Raw genomic sequence first — 22,121 nt, 5'->3', positions numbered from 1 at the left:
CATTCAACCTGCTGCAGTTGCGGTTTTTCATCCGAGTCCTTTTCCCCCTCCTCCGAGCCTCATCTTTATCTAAATTATTAAATTATCTAATTATACACTGATAACGATGTGGTAATTTGTTTGTGACAAGAGAAGACAAGAAAATTCATTTTTAATCACATATAGCAACTGAAATAATCTTAGGACTCGTTGTCCGCAGACTTACAGCTGGTCCGTGTTGTGAACTAATGTTTGTGGTTTGAACCGAAACAGCTGCCGTTTTGACTCAGTGACAGGAAACAATAGTCGTTATCAACTTCCTGTGTGTTGGTGTAGTGGAAGCAGCACTGTCACACCCGGCCAGTTGAACTGTCGTGTTAACTGTTAAATAACCGCGTTTTGATGCAGCTTTTTCGCCGATGCTCTCATTCACCGTGATGTCTGATCTATGCTTTCTGGTATGCCTGTAAACTCTCAGGCAACTGTTTTAGTGGATGTCGTCATTCAATCGCTGCATCCAAACCCTAATAAAATCGCATCATGTCCGAAGACATGCTGTTAAATGTGTGACTCCAAGATGGGAAGTGTGTCACTTAAAAGTGACCCTGAACCAGAATACACCAACTATAATACTTTTTAAAAACCCCACACATAAAATGAGAGAGTAACTAAAGTTAAAAAGTTGAAATGAGTGTGCCCCACCTTTCACCCTAGGGATAACTGTATGGATGCATGGAAGGAGTACTTACCCTCCCATGCTGATTTTAAGCACCCCCCCTCCCAAACATACAAGAATAAGGAAGCTGTACACTCTCAAAGTGCTGCATCACTGTGACCTCAACAGATTTTACACTCTTTTGTATAGTTCACATTGCATGCACTTATTATCTCTCTAAACTTTGGTAGGGGCTAAGTTCAGTTCAAGGAAACCTTAACAGACACACGGATCAAAGATACTGCCTGCTTTGTTTTTGTAAGTCTCTGTGAATTCTGCAGATGCTTTTTACTGTTTATTTTTCCTCTGCACTGAGCTTATCAGCTTGGTTGCATAAGAAAAACTTGTAGATAGCAGACAGAAGACAGCCAATGGAGGGAGGTGGCATTAGTGAGTAACGTTACTTTGCTACCTTGTAAATTTCCTTTCAATTCTTATATTCCCAAGTATGTCAGAGATATCTTTTAAATCAGGCATTAAGAAGGAATCCAAGATGCTAGAATGCTGGAATTTTAAAGGCATTTCAAATTGCTAAATGTCTTAGCTGTTCAATACTTACTCCTCAATAGGTCAACATTCCCAAGAACTACATCCACTAAAGGTGACCGTTGTAAGGGAAGAAAACAAGACAAAAGCTGGGTATTGATGCCCAGCATATTAAAAAAATGATTTTGATGCCTCCTGTCTTCACAGGGAAAATTCAACTAACATTTGGTAGGTGTCTTTTTTTTAATGCCTCACACCTGCTAAAATGCCAGATGTAAAGTTTTTGTACCATTACAAAACAAGTTATCTCATGTCTGGAAATATTTTTATTGACATGCAGGGTTCACAGTACATGTGTCCACGCAGCTGGTTTGAATTTAGCTCATTGATGCAGTCCATCTGTGGAGCTGCTCCACCAGTAAGAGAGATGAAGCTCAGAACACTGCTTTGTGTTGAACAATGAGATTTCTTCTTGAGCTGTAAACAGCATTTAAGCCAGCCATTTAATACCAGCTAATAGTGGATTATGATTTATTAATGTTTCATTGTTTTTTCGTCCAAATAAGCTGTCTATTTTACAAAAATTACCGTTTTTGTTTTTCAAATAATAAAATGGGGAAAGGCAATGAGGATGCAGTGACTAAATATGGTTGTATAAATATATTATTCAACAATAAAGTCATAAATAAAAAGATTTCATAGCAAAATTAAAGCCGTACATTCTGATGATGATGTCTTAGTGTTTGATGAAATCAATTTTTGCCAGTTTATATCATAAACACCCACAGGTTAAATAAATCTATGGAAACAGCTATCCTTGTTCCATCAAAAGTTAGCAAAATCTGCTGAGCATCACCTCTATTTGCATATTATAAACAAAACCAGAGCATAAATAGGCCATGCAGGAAACTGAACAGGAAGTTAAAAAAGCACACTGACCGTATGCAGTGTGTGCACATAGTTCCCAATTATTGCATGACAACATTACAGCAACTATGGGAGGAGCTATTTAGTTATCTTATTTCCCAAATGTCTTCTTAAAAACTCTTAAAGAAAAGTGTGACAGTTTTTTTTAATTATCTTTAAGCAACTAATACATCGACTAAGCCATCAAACAAAATTCTTGAGGATCTGCTATTTGCTTTTCTTATCATGCTTTTTGCTTTTTAAGCTGTAGAGGCTGGTGAGAAACAGTATTCTGTTTCAGGCAGGGTAACACCATACGAAATGCCAATAAACTTCTTGAGTTCTTGTGTTATACAATTATACATATATATTACAATTATACTTATATATATATACAATTATACATCATTATTACTTCATACAGTGGCTGTTAGAGGCTTTAAATACAAGTGAATGGCAGGGGAAAATATTACCTCCAAAACCAGCATCCCAGTTCCTATTGGGATCAACTCCCACACAAGAAGAACCAGGATTGGGCTTCCTGGTCTTACGCCACATACGATTCTGAAACGTGTGTGTGTGTGTGTGTGTCTGTGTGTTTGTGTGTGTTTATGTGTATTGCTAGCATTTGTGAGAACATAAACGTTTTGAAGATGTTAGAGCATTTTTTACATGAGTATTTTTGTATTTTTTATAATAGTAATAATAATAATAATAATAATAGTAATAATAAAAAGAAAGTTTACAGAGTGACAAATTTAGGCATGAAATGATTAAGCTGTGGATTTCTCTCTGGTGTTATAATGAGTTCTTTCTACACTGGACACATTCATAATGAAGCAAAGCAAAGCAAATGCATTGGATTTTTAAAAATCTTTTCCTCCTGTGACCTAAGTTGTGGTTTGTGATGCATTTGTAATTTTTCCTACCGATTTGGGATTAGATGGACCTGATAAGTACCAAAGGTAAGCATCTTATTTGAGAAGATTTCTTTCCAAGTTTTTTTGTTTGTTTGTTTGTGTTAAAAATCATGGGGACAATTGTGTAACAAAGTATTAAACACTTCGTTGAGCAGAATGAAGGAGGAGGTGCAGAACAGCCTAAATGTAATGTCCCCATATCAGGACCCATGTTAAAAAAAGTGTTTTCAGTCAGACTAAGATGAAATTTAGCACCAGTGCTTTTATTTTGTAAACTAAACATAAATTCAGTTTGTTCAAAATATGTGTGTATGATGCAACTTCTGGTTCTGGTATCTCTAGGCTGGTGTGGGAAAAGGACCAGCCGGTGACAGAGCTCTCTGAACTCTGGCAAGGTCAACCTTTGGGCATATATTAGGTGGCAGAGGCAACCATAAAAGTCTGTTTCTGGCCCAACATTCACACTGTTGGTCATGATGAGGGGGCTGCTCGTGTTCGCTGCGCTGCTTGTGGCAGTTTTTGGCAAAGTGACGTTTGAGGGGTAAGTGGACCTGTAGACTAAATCTAAGACTATCTACTAAGTAAAGACTAAAGTAAATCAGTGTTTTTGAGCAAACGTTGGCACTATCATCAATTTCCTTAAGAAGAGTTGTGAATTAGTCATGATTGAATTAATCAGTCATTAGCAATGCTTCTACTTCTTGGGTTTTGATATTGACCCAGGTGTCATCTATGTATCTGTAGCTGTGGCTAGCTGCTGTGAAAGACCAAGCGCTTTACTTTCAATTTCCTCCTTTTTTCCTATTTTTACTTTCGGACACTCCCGATTGGGAAAAAAAAAAAGCTGCATCATACATTTTTTGATAAGGACACACAGTTATGCATGTGTAGAGATCCGAAAACCAATTTTTCAGCCTGCAAACTCACACAGATTGAAGTGTGGATCAGAGAACAGAGTTCGGGTTTATGCTATCAGTCCCAGCAATGTGTGGAATGACAAACAGTTTTTTTCTCAAACTGAAAAATAGTTTATAGAGGAAACACTGGCAAGCAGTCTTTTATAACTTCCAACTTTATGAAGCTAAAGCCTTTTCACTTCCTGTTATTTAAAATAGTGCTGTATGTATGTAATTTATCCGACACCCCTCTGTTGCTACAACATGAATAAAACCCTAAAATCTAAAGTTGCTTGCAGTTTTACATAGTATATACACATACATGTGAAATAGCTAATATGCAGTGCCTAGAAAACCTGGACTGTTCCTGCATCCAGTTGATGCCTGCCGATGAGAACTGGTTGAGATACTCTGGTTTCACAATAAATGACTTTTTTCTGCACAAGCAAGATACGCTGAGTAGAAGGCTGTAAAACTTAGCTGTTTGCTGTTTGCAGGCACAAAGTGCTTCGAATTGTTCCCAAGGATGAAGTCCAGCTGTCTCTTATCAAGGATCTGGAGGAAATGATGGAGTTTGAGGTAATTTATCAGCCACTAAATGACATCACCAGCCACCACTGTTTAAAATAAACTTTAAAAAGAAGAAGAAAGAAGAAAACAAACAAAACCACAAATTTTTAAAAATGCCTTAATAGCTCTATTTTTTATCTTTATAAGTTTTCAAAATTGAGTAGAAACTTCTTTTATATGCTTTGGTTAATATATTTTTGTTCTTTCAGCTGGATTTTTGGAGGGGGGTGACTACTGTGTCTAATCCTGTGGATGTCAGAGTTCCCTTCCATGTCTTGAAGTCAGTCAAAGATTACCTTGAGACACAGAACATTGACTACTCCACCATGATTGAAGACCTCCAGGTTGCTTATAAGATCAGAATACACCCTGGAGTTTTTTCTGTTAATAGTTTTGCTCAGTAACTCTAATATTATAAAATCTATTATTGTACTACAGATGATTCTGGATAAGGAGCAGAAGGAGATGGCTGCTGCTCGTGTACCTCAGCCCAAAAACACTGATAGTTTCGACTTCGCTAACTACCACACCCTTGGAGAAGTAAGTACACAAAACTCCTCTGGCTACTGTTATCCAGTGAATAGATTGTAGCCAACTATGTATTTTCTTTCACTAACCCATGCAAAGCAGTAAGAAAAAGCAAATATACTCTTTGAAAGTTTTTTCAAATGTGCTAAATAAATAAATAAATAAATAAAATATAGCTACATGAACGCTTTGGGCATACCATAAAGTCATAAATAAAAAAATTTCATAGCAAAATTAAAGCCGTATATTCTGATGATGTCTTAGTGTTTGATGAAATCAATTTTTGCCAGTTTATATCATAAACACCCACAGGTTAAATAAATCTGTGGAAACAGCTATCCTCGCTCCATCAAAAGTTAGCAAAACCTGCTGAGCATCACCTCTATTTGCATATTATAAACAAAACCAGAGCATAAATAGGCCATGCAGGAAACTGAACAGGAAGTTAAAAAAGCACATTGACCGTATGCAGTGTGTGCACATAGTTCCCAATTATTGCATGACAACATTACAGCAACTATGGGAGGAGCTAAGCTGGCTAGCTTCACTGCTTCTCATGAGAAAGCAAGTTATCTTATTTCCCAAATATCTTGTTAAAATCTCTTAAAGAAAAGTGTGAGACCACTGAGAGTATTTAAGATTACAAGCCACATTTAACCATGCATTAATACAATGCCTTATACATTTTAAGAATCATTGTACCTCTCATTCATGGCCAATTTAGAATCATCAATTTACCTAACATATAGAGAGCATATCGAGAATATCTATAGGGAGGCCGAGCAAACACCCCAGTTTGGGTTCAAAGCAAGAACCTTATTGCTGTGCAGCGACAGTACTAACTACTGCACCAATCACTGTGGGAGGAACTTACTTGTACTCTATCTGTTCATGTGAACAATGTCAATTACATTTTTGAAGAACAACAAAGGACATTTATTTCTAAAAGTATGGGGCCATGTATAGTGTGTAATGTGCCAACACTGGAAATTAGGTGCTCAATATTTCAGTGACATTTAAACTGAATGTTAATAGCAATCCTAGCATTTAGCATTTCCCTATTGATCTACATAATGTTGCAATCCCCATGACATTTGAGGCCAGACAGTGGTACAGAATCATGTCGCACTCAACTGATGCTTATGCATTATTGTGTCTTTCATTCAGATCTACAGCTTCCAGGACATGCTGGTGGCTGAGAATCCCAACATTGTCAGCAAGATAGTGATTGGGCAGAGCTACGAAGGCCGTCCTCTTAATGTGCTCAAGGTAAAAAAAAACAAAAAAACAAGCAAAACTACAACTGCACAATAGAGCTGAACGAACATTAAAATTAAAAAAGGCAAAACCTTCTATACTCTTCTGGCAAGAGTTTTCACTCTCATGCTGCTCTTCATTTTTTATTTGTAATGAAGTTTGCTACTTTCCTTTCCTGTCTTGTAGTTCAGCACTGGTGGAACCAACCGTCCTGCCATCTGGATCGACACTGGAATCCACTCCAGAGAGTGGGTCACTCAGGCCAGCGGGCTATGGTTTGCTAAGAAGGTGTTGTTTTTTTTTAAATTATTTTATTTAATAATAATATTAACATTTGTTGCTTTTGTCTGTGTCTCTGCCGCTTCTCACAACTTACAGGTTGCACTGAATATTGTGTCCTCTGCTTTCCTGTCATTAGATTGTGACTGATTATGGAACGGATCCTGCCCTCACTGCAATCCTCAGTCAAATGGACATCTTCCTGGAGATTGCCACCAACCCTGATGGATACGCCTTCACCCACAGCGGTGTGAGTCTTTCATATTGTCTACTGTCTGATTTGTTTTAGAGTAATTTGCTGTACAACCAAATGTCTGTTTATAACCTTCATTTTACTTTTAAACATTTTTTTCAGGGCTTATCCCAATTAGCTTAAGCTGACAAGATGATACAGATGAATTAGTAATGGTGTATTTAGTCGGTTTTGCACAATGAATACAATTTTGAGTCATTTAGATTAAAATATCTTTCTTTAAGCAAAGACTAACATTACTGTTTCAGAATCGTATGTGGCGTAAGACCAGGAAGCCCAATCCTGGTTCTTCTTGTGTGGGAGTTGATCCCAATAGGAACTGGGATGCTGGTTTTGGAGGTAATATTTTCCCCTGCCATTCACTTGTATTTAAAGCCTCTAACAGCCACTGTATGAGGTAATAATGATCATATATATATGTGTGTGTGTGTGTGTGTGTGTGTGTGTGTGTGTGTGTGTGTGTGTGTATTGCTTATAAGTCTTTCATATTTTTACGTTCTAATGCTTTACTACAGTGTCTGTTTGTCTGGTTTTCTTTATATTAATAAATAGAACCTGGTGCCAGCAGCAACCCCTGCTCAGAAACCTATCGTGGACCCAGTGCACACTCTGAGTCTGAGGTCAAGTCTATTGTGGACTTCGTGAAGTCTCATGGCAACATCAAGGCCTTCATCTCCATCCACTCCTACTCTCAGATGCTCATGTATCCCTATGGCTACAAAAGAACTCCTACCAATGACGCGGCAGAACTGGTATAAAAAAGATCTTTCTGATTTAACTTCTTTCTTTAGAATTCTTATTTTTATGATAGTTCTTATATCTTCTTTGGGCTCTGTCAAAAGTCCTTATTAAAAAGTATGATAATATTCTTTCTACAGCACAAGGTGGCTCAAAAGGCCATCAGTGATCTAACCTCCCTGTATGGTACCAAATACACATACGGCAGCATCATTGATACTATCTGTAAGTTTAAGCAACACTGCTTACCAGTACAGACTTCTTTTACATTATTTCGCCTAATAATGACCAGATATATGGAAATTTCGCTTCTTTTCCTATAACTTTAATTTCTTCAAATGCAAATATAGTGGTATTAAATAGTGCATATAAAAAATTTGTGGCAGGGATCTCAAACCTGCTTTAAATTGTAGCCATTTTTATAAAAGTAAAACGACACAGGTCTGTACTTCAGACAGTTTTTTGGTGTTTATGAACCAACCAACCACCACTCATGCATAAGTATAAACTGTGCTAAAATTAAATGTACAACTGGTGCAAGGTTTTTTTTTTTATTTAAACATTATTGCCTTGAAATTAAAAGCTTTTTAAGGATCTCCGGTTTTTTTTTCTTTTTTTTTTTACAGTACCGTTTCATTGTTTTAACAATGCCTGTTTTAATTTTAGACCAAGCCAGTGGTAACACCATTGACTGGACCTACGAACAGGGCATCAAGTACTCCTACACCTTTGAGCTGAGGGACACTGGCCGCTATGGCTTCCTCCTTCCTGCATCTCAGATCATCCCCACCGCTCAGGAGACTTGGCTGGCTCTGATGTCCATCATGGATCACACCTCCAAGAACCCATACTGATCTGTGTGCGTGTATAAAAGTGGAAATCCTACATTTGGAAAATGTGCCCCCTTTTTTCCATCCTAAGAGTAATTCAAACCTATCACGATCGAAGGCTGTTCAAACTTTCTCAAAACCACAAGACAAATAAACACAATCCAAAATCAAAGCTGAATTTCTTTGTGATCCCGCTTGCACTGTAGCACATTCAGGCCTCAGGAGTGTCCCAACACTGTGTGCTGGGTTGCGTGCTTCTTTTATTATTTTTCTCAATGTGACTTTTCAGATGTTGCAAAGCGTAGCTGCAGCATCATTGCCAGCTGCTCAGCATACTGTATTGCCTTAGTCCCAGGGCACTACTGCATAAATATAAGAGGCAGAATTAGAAAACATATCCCACCTGTGCCAGCCAGGCTCTCCACTGCCCCCCGAACCTTCCACTCCACCTCTCCCTCTGCAGCTGAGACACCACCACACACCACCATCCAACCCATACACAAGAGTATTTCACTCACACAAAACTGCAGCGCCACCGTGATCATCGCAAAAAGGAAGATGAAACATTAGACATATACAGGAACTTTTGTGGTCAGCAGTTTATTTAGATTTTGAGCTCTAGACAGAATATTTTCAAATTCTGAACTATGAAAACTGTTGCTTTTTTATGGCAGGCCCATGAATGCCGTCTGTTAATATATTCTGACACATGAAAGAAAGCATTTAAATACATTTATCCCCTTGATAAATTCTATTAAAGCAACAACAATAATAATGAAACATGTAACAAAAATCTATTGATTGAGTTGCAAATTGTTCCACATCTCAATGCAATGAAGAGACCTTTAAAAAGAATGCAGATCTTTCTGTTAATTATTTAGTTAATCGTATAGCTAGATAGCTTTCTACTGAAAAAGATTATCTTGGGGTCAGACTTAAAGCTTTTTTTTCAGATGTACATATGAGCAATTTCAGGACGCTGATTAATGATTGATTTATCCACAGATTAATCAATAGTGATTGACTTCCACATAATCCATGTAGTACGTCACAAGCTGTCTGTAACAAAATAAAATGAAAAAAGCAACAGAGTAATCTTCCCTTTTTTTCAAACTGGTCAGAACCTCACTGTGTCAAAATCCATGGTGCAATCGTTCTTGTGAGTCAGCCAAAGATAAACATATAGAACCATGAACTTCAACAAGGCTGTGGCTTGATCACATGACCCTGCACGCTTAAAAAGATGGTGTTAAACCCTGAACTGGTCGCACAATGCTGGCCACGATGAGGAAGCTCCTCGCATTCGCTGTGCTCTTTGTGGCTGTTCTTGGAAAAGAAACGTTTAATGGGTAAGTGGGCCCGCCCGAACCTCTCGCTGCTGTTCGAGTAGGGTGAAAGTCAGCTGTATACATGGCAGTGTGTAAAAGCTGTGAGCATTAGAAGTAAAGTAAGGACGTGTTAAAAAAATAATGACAGCAACATTTTTTGATTTAAACCACCCTGACTTGTCACTGCATTTAAAACAGCAACATATCTCCTGGGTACACTTGTGCAATTTTTGCGTTTGAAAACTTTAATAGAGTACTGAAGCTTTATTACATGTATATTTGTACATTTTAATTATTTAAAGTGTAATGGTCAAAGGAGCTTGCAAAGAAAAGTGTCTTGACTTCTTTAAGTTACTTGAAGACGTTTCACCTCTCATCCGAGAAGCTTCTTCAGTTCTAAGGTCAAATGGTGGGGAGTCCCAGATATAAACCTAGTGGGAGTATCCCCCCACAGAGGGACAAAAGGACCCCCTGATGATCCTCTAATCGCCTGAGCCAAGGTGTGAAACTGGGTGTGGGTCCCAATCGGACAGAATTTTGGGTTAGCTCATTGTGAAACTGGCCCCACCTTATCATGCGAATTCCTGAGGTCAGATGGCCCAGGATGTGAGTGGGCGTTAAGGCGTCTGGGAAGGGATCTCAAAACTGGATTATAGATGGCAGAGAGTTGGTGTCGTAAACCACCGCCTCTGTTCAAAGATGGTCGCTCACAGTGGACATAGATGGCTTCTTTCACTCCTCTTTCAAACCATCTGTCCTCTCTGTCCAAAATGTGAACATTGGCATCCTCGAAAGAGTGTCCTTTATCCTTTAGATGCAGATGGACAGCTGAGTCTTGTCCTGTGGAGGTCGCTCTTCTGTGTTGTGCCATGCGCTTGTGAAGTGGTTGTTTGGTCTCTCCAATGTAGAGGTCTGGGCATTCCTCGCTGCACTGTACAACATACACCACATTGTTAAGTCTGTGTTTTGGAGTTTTGTCTTTCGGGTGAACCAGTTTTTGTCTGAGCGTGTTGCTGGGTCTGAAATGCACTGGGATGTCATGCCAGAAAGTCATGAAAACCCTCCTGAGTTTTTCTGATACACCGGCTACATAGGGGTTGACAATGTTGTTGCGTCTGCATCTTAAGGATAAAGGACACTCTTTTGAGGATGCCAATGTTCACATTTTGGACAGAGAGGACAGATGGTTTGAAAGAGGAGTGAAAGAAGCCATCTATGTCCACTGTGAGCGACCATCTTTGAACAGAGGCGGTGGTTTACGACACCAACTCTCTGCCATCTATAATCCAGTTTTGAGTTCCCTCCCCAGACGCCTTAACGCCCACTCACATCCTGGGCCATCTGACCTCAGGAATTCGCATGATAAGGTGGGGCCAGGTTTCACAATGAACTCACCCGAAACTCTGGCTGATTGGGACCCACACCCAGTTTCACACCTTGGCTCAGGCGATTAGAGGATCATCAGGGGGTCATTTTGTCCCTCTGTGGGGGGACACTCCCACTAGGGTTATATCTGGGACTCCCCACCATTTGACCTTAGAACTGAAGAAGCTTCTCGGATGAGAGGTGAAACATCTTCAAGTAACTTAAAGAAGTCCAGACGCTTTTCTTTGCAAGCTCCTTTGACTACGATGACCTGGATGACTGAGAACCTTCACAGACATTAAAGTGTAATGCTTTCCCTCCCTAATGCAATCAGCTGAACACTGGAAAGTCATGAATTCCCATTCAAAGCAGTATAGTTTTATTTAAAGAGCACCTTTCATACAAATTGGCACCTTGAAAGAGCCTAGGACATTGGAAAACACTAACAGCAACAACAACAACAAACGACAATTTCTCACAGTTCAACTTTTGAATAAGCAGCAACCACCAAGCTTGAGAAACCATTATTCACCCTCTCTGTACCAATTTCTTAGCAAATGCTTGAGTTGAGTAAAAAACAGTAAAACAGTGTGGTTCTCTTTTTGCAGCCATCAGGTCCTTCGACTCGTTCCAAAGAGTGATGGCCATCTGTCTCTCATCAAGGACCTGCACAACATGATAGAGCTGGAGGTTATTTATCACCCATGACATCACTGTCAAGACAAATCTAAAAAAAATTAAATGGAAAGAACAGATTCAGTTATGTCACATGACATGCCATTTTTTTATGCCGAGCCTTTTTTTTTCTAATAAACTGATTGCAATTCAACTCAGTTTGGGGAATAATGACTGTTTGTTCTTTTAGCTTGACATCTGGAGGGAAGTGAGTGATGTGGGCTTTCCTGTGGATATCAGAGTTCCAGTGCATCAATTAAAGATGGTCAAACGTTACCTGAAGGCCTACGATATACAGTTCTCCACCATGATTAAAGACTTGCAGGTAGCGTATGACACCTGGAATCAACCTGGACTAACTCATGCACCTGGATTTGAGATTGAGAGTACCTCTCTGATAGAGGTCATATAACTATGCTACTGTCCTGCAGGTGTTGCTGGATGAGGAGCAAAAAGCAATGGAGTCTGCTTCAGCCCGTGTCCCTGAGCCCAGAAACACTGATAACTTTGACTTTTCTAGCTACCACAACCTCAGTGAGGTCAGCAAACACTTTTCCTTTTCATAAGTAAAAAGTAAAAGGATAATTACAAATATTTTGAGACAGCAACTTTTTAAAAAGAATTTTGACCTTAGTCTTGGCACTAAAGGTGATGAGTATTGTTTTTTTTTCCTGGTTATATACAATAACATATGCAATATATTCTTAATTGATACTATGTCTGAGAATAACAGGTATTGGAGCCCAGTGATTTTTGAAAAGGTGACGTTAACTCCTTATAATTGTAGTATGATTTTTTTCAGACTTGCAAATAACTTACTCACTTATGTTTACCATATTTTTCTCAACATATACACTATATGGACAAAAATATTTGGTCATTTCGCTCGATAGTTAAATTCAGCCCTTTTCATTCCAACTGTCACCAGGGTGTTAAACCAAGTGCCTAGCTGTGCAGTCTGCCTTTAAAACATTTGTGGGTTTGTAAAATGTCTTTCATCCTAGATATTCTCTGTTGTCATAAGTGATAATATTGTAAAGAGGAAGCATTTAGGAAGCATAGCAACTCAGCCACAAAGTGAAAGACCACATAAAGTCACAGAGTGGAGTCTCTGAGTGCTGAGCTATGTACAGTGGTCCCTCGCTACAACGCGGTTCACTTTTCGCGGCCTCGCTGTTTCGCGGATTTTTTGTGCAATTTTGCATGCTTTTTTTTTTTTTTTTTTTTTTTTTTACAGTGCATTGTGTTCTGCGTCCTGATCGGCTGTAGACCACTGTCAATCAATCTCCTCCGTGCCGTGTCTCCTGTACAGTAGGGGAGACCGGGGATAGTTGTAACATTTTTGACATTTCTGTCTGTAAATTGGAGCTTTTTTAAGGTAGTGGATTCAAAATGTAATGCAAAGTATTTACATGTCTCGGCTATTAAATAGTGCAGCTATTTTCTCTGCAGCACAATTACCCATTGCATGGTATGGTCTCAAACACAAAGAGTGAAATGTTACAATTAACCCCATAGTCTGGGTTAGTTGTAACATATCCTGGGGTGAAATGTAACACAATGAAATAAGGGTACTAACAAAACATTAACATGTAATCTTTGTTTATTCAACACATGAATGCACTTAGAGCCATTTATGTAGCCATGTGTGTGTGTGACAGAATGCAGAAATCTAGCTTTTGAACATATTCCAACCCCCCAAAAAAGACAAATTATGGAATTTTCTGCAACTGAATATTTCATTAATTTTGGTTGGTCTTCCTTGAGTTTGGCCTCATTGGCTGAGTGGGCATTATAACCTACAACTCTTGCACCAATTTTGAACATAACAATGAAGCTGAAAAAATGTAGTTGTTCACCAGCATCGCAATTCCATTACTTTTTATCATGGCTTTCCTTGGTGTGGTTTGCAAAGTGCTTCAGAAAGATGAGGAAATCTGTTTCTTGCACCCTCCTGATTTATTTCCATTACCAATACTTCCTACTGGTCCATCTCTGACACAGTGGTCTGCATAATGTATGTGTGGGAACACAAACAGTGGAGGAATTCTGTTGCCAATGGCATTAACCGCATATACAAAAGCGACCAGTGAACCTCTCTCTGCTGATGTCGTTGCCCCAACTTGTTTAATATAAGTTAAAGTAATAGTGTGGTAAGTTGTAACATCTGCATTATTGTTACAACTAACCCAGACTGTTGCTGTTACAACTGACCCAGACTCCTATAGCCATGAACTAGCTAACATTACAGCCAACGGCTAAAACATTAGCACTAAAGACCTACACAGAATATATCCCCATAGACATACAAATAGCATAATTTAGGTTTGATGAGTTTAACTGCAAAGCAGATAATGCTATTAGAAATTGAAATAAAGTAGAAAAACTTACTTTTTGGCATACAAATTACTTTTTTTCGTGTAAAATTGTCTGTGTTTGAAAAAATGTGCTGATTTTTCACATGTGATAGCAGTTCTGAACTGGGCATGCACAGGATGAGTCACATCATTTGAAACTTAGCCCTGATTGGAGAAATTGGAAGTGTTACAACTGACCCACGTTACAACTATCCCCGGTCTCCCCTACAGAATGCGTTCAGCTTGTCAAATTTACATAAATCTTCGATCGCTAGCAGTGTGACTCTGAAGTGCAGTACTGTATGTTTGTAAGTTTTCTCCCCAACAAACACAACACTGTCGACGAAACGTTTTGCACGGTCAAAGGCACCTGCGGTAGCACCCAAAAGACAGAGGAAGATGCTAACCATTGCACAAAAAGTTGGACTTATGAACATGCTAAAGGAAGGACCATAAGGCACACCGAATTATAAGGCCCATTAAGCGAAACCAAACAGTCAGATAAGTCAAACTTTACTCAACTCATTGTTCTTGCTTCCTCTACTTCCGTACCATTGACTCATTAATATTGAATTCTCTGGCAGCTGCTCTATTCCCATGTTCTGGACCTGGAAACAGGGTTTGATCTTTGGTTTCATTCTGTAATACTGGACTTATTTTTCTATGAAGGTTTGAACTTTGAGAGTGTTTAAACAGGAGAGAAAAGTGTGAAAATGTTCACGCCTGTCTGAGAAAAGTGTATAAAGTGTCTAGTGACATGTTTTACAGCCTTAATACATCTAATAAATGTAAATAATAATAATAATAATAATAATAATAATAATAATAAAGTTGGCTACTTCGCGGGTTTCACCTATCATTCGCGGGTCATTTTTAGAACGTATCTCCCGCGATAAACAAGGGACCACTGTATAACAATTACCTGATGCTTATCTATTAAGACTTCACTTGTCTTTCAGATCTACTCCTTTCATGACATGCTGGTGGCTGAGAACCCCAACTTGGTGAGCAAGATAGTGATTGGTCAGAGCTATGAGGACCGTCCCCTTAATGTGCTCAAGGTAAACCTGCTATTGAAAAAGAACTGAATGAACATCATGGCAATGAATGCATGCTCTTTAAAAAGAACAAACACCCTGTAATTACAGAAAGTACCTTTAAATTTATTAGCCTTTAGAAATGGATGGATTATTATTGTAGGGCATTTACCTTATAATATAAAGCGCCTTGAGGTTGCTGTCGATGTTTTTTGGCAGTATATAAATATAAATGGAATTGAACTGAATTGAATGGCTAGCTGGGTGCATGGATGGATGGATGGACCTCATGCTTTCCTTTCCTATGTTTTAGTTCAGCACTGGTGGAACCAACCGCCCTGCCATCTGGATTGATACTGGAATCCACTCAAGAGAATGGGTCACCCAGGCCAGCGGACTATGGTTTGCCCAGAAGGTGTTTCGGCAGTCTGGCTATTAGCATCAATACTTTTTTTGTTGTTGTTTGATCTTATCTGTCTCTTCCAGTTCCAACAGCTAACTGATTACTCTCAAAATTGTGTCCTTTTGATTTTTATTGTTAGATTGTGACTGATTTTGGACGTGACCCTAAACTCACCGCAGTCCTCAATCAGATGGACATCTTTCTGGAGATTGTGACCAACCCTGATGGCTACGCCTTCACCCACACCAATGTGAGTCTGTCATAGTTAGACTTTTCACATCATAGTTTCATTTTCAGGGACTGACATGAATTTGTTACATTTTTACAATATTATCTTCTATAAAAAAAAAAATAATTAGAAGAAACAAACAAACAAACAAACAAAAACTAGCTGTTTAAACCCTGTAAAGTCCAGGACATCCCAATGATTCTAACTCTGTACTATCAGAAGATGTAATATCCTATATATTTGTACAATCACAGTGAGAGCTTGGTCTGTATTGACAGTAATACAGCAATAATTAAAAAAACCCAAAACAATTCCTGGCAGATATTGGACACCAGCACTGCTGTCCTCTGTCACAGTTTTTGTTCACAATTTATATGGACAGTTTAACTATCTTGGGGTCTTATGATGTGGGGTGAAGCGGGAGGTTTACATATGAACTGGTGCAGTCTGTTGTGGTGAAGAAGGAGCTGAGCTTAAAAATGAGGCTGCCACTCTGTTTCCACCGTGGGTAGATTTATCTTAGTGATAGGCTGAGAAGCTTAGTCATTCATGAGGGGCTCAGCTACTGTATTGCCTGTCTAACGCACTCCACATATACATATACAGGATTTTAGAATTTGCAGTTAAGCAAATGAACATGTCTTTGGGTGGAAACTGGAGCAGAAATCAGCAAAAGTTGAGATCATACAAATTCCACACAGAAATGCCCGTAAAGTTCACACAAGGAATGTCCTTGGTGCACTCTAAAAACTAAAACTGACATTTACTTAAAATTTTTGAGGCAACACTTTTACACTTAAAAATATTGAGTAGATTCGAAACCAGTCAAATCTGTTCAATATACTTGATCAATTGAATATCTAAAGCTTAAACATATTAAGTTGAAATGAATAATTGTAGTTGTTACACAAACATGAAAAAATTGAGTAAATAACACTGACATACTTGGTCAATGTAACTGAAATAGAGATGGTCAGTTAATCCAAAATTTTGTTCCATTTACTTAATATTGTAAACTGAACGTAATTGAAATTGTACTTAATATTAAATATGGTAAATGGCCTGTATTTGTATAGCGCTTTACTTAGTCCCTATGGACCCCAAAGCGCTTTACACTACATTCAGTCATTCACCCATTACACACACATTCACACACTGGTGATGGCAAGCTACATTGTAGCCACAGCTACCCTGGGCACACTGACAGAGGCAAGGCTGCCGGACACTGGTGCCACCGGGCCCTCTGACCACCACCAGTAGGCAACCGGTGCCGGGGCTCGAACCGGCAACCTTCCTATTACAAGACGAAATGCCAACTCTTGAGCCACGATCTCTTGACAACTCTTGATCCACCCCCTAACATTCAAATATGAATGTTATTGTATTTCACTGGTAGTCTAAGTCTAAAAAACCAAACAAACTCATATGTAGTTGTGTTTTTCATAATACATGTATGAAAAATGACCACATGTTAAACATTTTTCCAAATGAAAATTAAATTTTCAAAAACATGGCAATAACTCGAAATAAACAAGCACTAAAAAGACAAGAGCCTTTTCCCCTTTAGCTCAAAACTTTACATACTTGAAGGATAAATGGCAAACCAGGAGAGCAAACACAAAAGCTCAGAGTATTTAAAAAACAAAATGAACAAAACAATGAAAAAGGGTCATGGTACTCAATTACTCTACGTTATTGTGTTTTACTTACACTTTTATGTTGTAGTTGCTGACAATAAATAATATTGATTTGAATAATTAATGATTTTGGTACAAGATACTGATGAGTATAGTTACCTATTTCTCAAATATTTTGATTCAATTTTAAACAAAAATATTAAGTACATGCAAAGAAGGTATTCTGTGAACCACATACTGAATTTTTGTCTGAGATAAATGTAAATGAATACCTTAATTTAACACAAACATATAAGTTAACATTTTAGACATTTATTTCAACTTATCAAACTCAAATAATTACTAAAAGGATATTCATAGATTTTATCAGGCTCATCTAACTTATATTTATAGTGATATTTACTAAGCCTCTGAATTACTTTTTAGAGTGTGTGAGGCAACAGCCTTAACCACTGCACCATATTAGTTGATGACTGAATGGATAATGGATGTGTTTATTTAAAGTTAAATCAAAGCTTAACGTAAATATACCTAACAATTAAACTAATAACCCACACATATTGGGATGCTTTGATGTTTCCAGTCCCGTATGTGGCGTAAGACCAGAAAACCTAATCCCGGGTCCCTTTGTGTTGGTGTTGATCCCAACAGGAACTGGAGAGCTGGTTTTGGAGGTATATCTTTTATCTAAATATGCATGTATTCATGTTTTCATGTTACAGGTTATTGCAGTTTTACTTTTACTGTGAATAAATTTCAGAGCGAGGCATTCCTGACTTCCTCAGTATTGTTCTTCAAAAAATTTGAACTTTAGTAACATCATCTGTTTTCCAGCCTCGAGATGGAAATAAATAAATCAATACATTAATAAAACCCCACAGACAAAGAGGAAGTGACTTTAAAAAGTATTTCTTAGTTTTGTCTTTCTTGTCTTTTTGTACAAATTATCAGCAAATACACACTATACAAATAATGAAGTATCATAAACGATAGAGTACTAGTAAATGTTTGGACAATGCATATAATTTTTTCTTTATTTTGATTAACAACAATGTCTTTGCAGCAAATGACAACATATAGTTCAGTATGTACTACAGTACTGTGCAACTAATTTCTTCATATTTTTGTAGGAAAGTGGGAAATAGGTGCAGTGATTTATTGAACACACACTATGCGGACATACAGTATATATGGTAAAAACAGCTTAAAGATTAATATTTGGTATGACTGCCATTACTGTTTAACACAGTATGACATTTCTTAGCCAAAGTTTCTTGTAATTTCTTTAAGTAGTCTTGAGGAATAGTTCCTGCTTCTATTTCTCAATGGGTTTTCAATATACCTTTCCAATTTGACCATTTTTGCTGAGGTTTTAATGAACTACGAACTGAAAGGCCAATGCATCTCTCATGTCCTATGTCGGGTCTTTGCTTGATTTCTTCCTGTTTCTTAAGGACATGATTTTCAGATATTGTTTATCAGAATTTCTTTATATATATATAAATATATATATATAAAGAAATATATATAGCATCATATATATATATATATATATATATATATATATATATATATAATATATATCTGAAGAGGGGTTCCGTGGAAAAGGCAAAGGAATAAGGCTGACCTCTGTTGCAGAAGATAAGTTCATTGGCAATATCAGCCAGAATTTTACAATTAAAAGCACAGACCAGCTCAGATTAGAGCACACATAAGGAGTTTCCAGAGTTTCTTTTTGTGAATCATGCCACGCAAACAAATCCTAGCTGAGGGAACCAAGTGCTGCTTAAGCTAAAAACACAAGAAAGAAAATTAGGCCAATGGAAACTTAGACTTTGAACGGTCCATTCTATGACCAAAGTACCAGCAGGAAACAGCACTGTATCATGTGAGCTAGCCCTTACAAAACACCTAACGTGAATCCATATGAAACTTTTTGGGATGAGCTGGACCAGAGAGTAAAGGGAAAAGAGTCAAGAAGTGCATGTATTTGAATTCCTTCATGACTGGGGGAAAAATATGTGAGATGACATTGTCATTGTTTTTCTTTTCGGGGGAATAGTTATTTATTTGTTTATTTTGTTAGTCAATTGGTTTTGATATATTCAGCTTTGTTTTAGTATTTTATTTAAAAATATTTTTAAAATAATTTACAATATGAAAATGGCACTGAATTTATTAATGGATGAAAATGTGTCTAAGTTTTGGTGTTTTTGCAGAGTATTCTATACCAGGTTTTAAAGCCCATTAAACGTTTTTAAGAGTTTCTTTTTTTTCTGTTTTATCATCATGCATAGGACCTGGTTCCAGTGGCGACCCCTGTTCACAGACCTATCGTGGACCCATAGCTCAGTCTGAGTCTGAGGTCAAGTCCATTGTGAGATTTGTGAACTCTCACGACATTAAGGCCTTCATCTCCATCCACTCCTATTCTCAGTTGCTCATGTTTCCCTATGGCTACACCAGGACTCCGATCAAGGACTATACTGAGCTGGTAAAAAAAATAAAGAAAAGAAAACCTTAAATGTTTTCATGATCAAACTGTGTCTAGTACCAGCCATTTTACCTCTTAGCCCTTGTGTTTGTCTGTAATGTAAACATGTATAACATTAATTTGAAGAGGTTTGATGGAAGTCTCTTGATATAGGATAACCTAGCACAAAAGGCTGTCACTGATCTGGCGTCCCTGTATGGTACTTCCTACAAATTTGGCAGCATCATCAACGCCATCTGTAAGTGTCTGCAAAACATCTTAAAAGCGAGACATGTTTGACCACACTGAATATTTATGTTTTTTTCTTGCTCACTTTTGTCTTACAATATGACTGGTGAAAGGAAAACACTTACAATCAAAACTACTACTACTTGTGTTCTACTGCTATCAAAATCAAAAAGATATTAATTGTAAAGTAATTATTAGATATTGAAAACTAGTGACTTAGCTATCAAAAAATCCCTGTTTTGTACTTATGGTAAAACTGCTTGTTTGTAGACCAAGCCAGTGGTGGGAGCATTGACTGGGCTTACAACCAGGGAATCAAGTACTCGTACACCTTTGAGCTGAGGGACACCGGCCGCTATGGCTTCCTCCTCCCTGCATCTGAGATCATCCCCACCGCTCAGGAGACTTGGCTGGCTCTGATGACCATCATGGATCACACCCTCAAGAACCCATACTGATCTGTGTACAAATATAACCACTTAAGCATCATCTTCAAGACTAAAATCACTGTTGTTATATTCAGTGGATTTTTAGCCATTGTGAAAGTTACAAAGAAATAAATGATCATGCATTGAAATTGGTACTTCCATGTATTATGATTTAATTTAGGTTCTATTGCACAAATATTTATGCAAGATTTATCTTTTTTCTTTTTTTACCATTACTAAAAGCACTATTGAACCATTTTTTAAACTGCATTTTACATTTACAGTGGTGTGAAAAAATGTGTTTGCCCCCTTTCCAATTTCCTATTTTTTGTATGTTTGTCACACATTATTGTTTCAGATCATCAAACAAATTTAAATATTAGACAAAGTTAACACAAATAAAGACAAAATGCAATTTCTAAATGAAGGTGTTTAATATTAAGGAAAAAAAGAAAAGAAAATCCACATGGTCATATCCTTCGAACTCGAGTCTATCACTAAGGCTGATTATTTGTGCACCGCTACTATGTCCAGTTAGTTAGCCATCACCATTTTGTCTGTAACTGGAAGTTCCACAGGATCTTAGCTCGGTCATTCTCAACAACGCTAGGGGGTATATCCCATTCTGACCTTGGGATTTCCAGGCCATACTTGGCACAGATGTTCCTGTATATTATGCCAGCCTCCAGTTATGGAGGTCCATGTATGTCCTGCCTGCTAGCATCTTGCACCCTGCTGTTATGTGCTGAACTGTCTCTGGGCCATTGTTGCACACCTTGCACCCGAGGTCTTGGCCGATGTGGTAGAGCACAGACTCTGTTCATCTTGTGCTATAGAGTTTGTTCCTGTGCTGCCATAATTAGTGCCTCTGTGTTGTCTTTCAGCCCAGCTTTGTCCAGCCACTGGTAGGAATTCTGGATTTCAGCCATTCCTCCTATCTTACGGTGGTACATACTGTGCAGGGACCTGTCTTCCATGATGGTTCCCCCCTTTGCTCCTCTTGTTTTTCAGGTTTATGCTGCCTGTGATGTTCACTAAGCACACGGTCAGCTGTGGCAAACTTCCTGATGTACTTTTTTTTTTTTTCTGATCCTGGACAGTGGTTCTGACACTCATTAGTTCTTAGTGAGTGTCGTCTCATGATGCTGGATTTAGGGTGAAACCCTCCATACATGATAAGGACTTTCTCGTCTTGATGTAAGTGGCTTTCATCACCTCCTTTGGCAAGCTTATTATCCCAGCAGAGTACCTGATGACAAGCAGGGTGTAGGTGTTAATTGCCCAGATTTTGTTCTTTGCATGCAACTGACTCCTCAGGACTTCCCTTATTCTCTGGAGGTATTTGGTGGATGCAGCTTTTCCAATGGCTGCTTTAGTGTTCCTATTTGCCTGTGGGATTCCCAGATACTTGTAGCTCCCCTCAGTGTCTGCAATGTTGCCTTCTAGTAGTACAATCCCACCCCAGTGGATGCAGGAGTGATCCTTGGAGAAGATCCATTTTATTTCCCAACAAAGATGACATTTCTTGGTCAACCTTCAAACACTGCTATCCTGTGTGACGATATTACACAATCCAATAAACT

The 22,121-nt window shown here is 38.2% G+C and overlaps 2 protein-coding genes across 2 annotated transcripts; both read left to right on the top strand.

Moving 5' to 3' along the window:
* Positions 1-3,400: 3,400 nt before the first annotated feature.
* Positions 3,401-8,529, top strand: cpa5 (carboxypeptidase A5). The gene is made up of 11 exons (XM_006782320.3): positions 3,401-3,547; positions 4,400-4,481; positions 4,682-4,816; positions 4,911-5,012; positions 6,168-6,269; positions 6,444-6,545; positions 6,676-6,786; positions 7,038-7,128; positions 7,342-7,541; positions 7,668-7,752; positions 8,194-8,529. The coding sequence occupies exons 1-11, from the start codon at positions 3,480-3,482 to the stop codon at positions 8,379-8,381; spliced, it is 1,266 nt and encodes a 421-aa protein (XP_006782383.2). The 5' UTR covers positions 3,401-3,479; the 3' UTR covers positions 8,382-8,529.
* Positions 8,530-9,586: 1,057 nt separating this feature from the next.
* Positions 9,587-20,846, top strand: LOC102798387 (carboxypeptidase A1-like). The gene is made up of 11 exons (XM_087843337.1): positions 9,587-9,706; positions 11,659-11,740; positions 11,916-12,050; positions 12,157-12,264; positions 15,042-15,143; positions 15,433-15,534; positions 15,662-15,772; positions 17,972-18,062; positions 19,686-19,882; positions 20,036-20,120; positions 20,381-20,846. Exons 1-11 carry the CDS (start codon positions 9,630-9,632, stop codon positions 20,566-20,568), a joined length of 1,278 nt encoding a protein of 425 aa, XP_087699463.1. The 5' UTR covers positions 9,587-9,629; the 3' UTR covers positions 20,569-20,846.
* Positions 20,847-22,121: the final 1,275 nt, after the last annotated feature.

This window comes from Neolamprologus brichardi, chromosome 7 (genome assembly GCF_056152115.1).
Source record: "Neolamprologus brichardi isolate AB-2024 chromosome 7, ASM5615211v1, whole genome shotgun sequence".
NCBI lineage: Eukaryota > Metazoa > Chordata > Actinopteri > Cichliformes > Cichlidae > Neolamprologus > Neolamprologus brichardi.
Note: the sequence above shows the minus strand (reverse complement) of the source record. Positions and strands in the feature narration are given on the sequence as shown.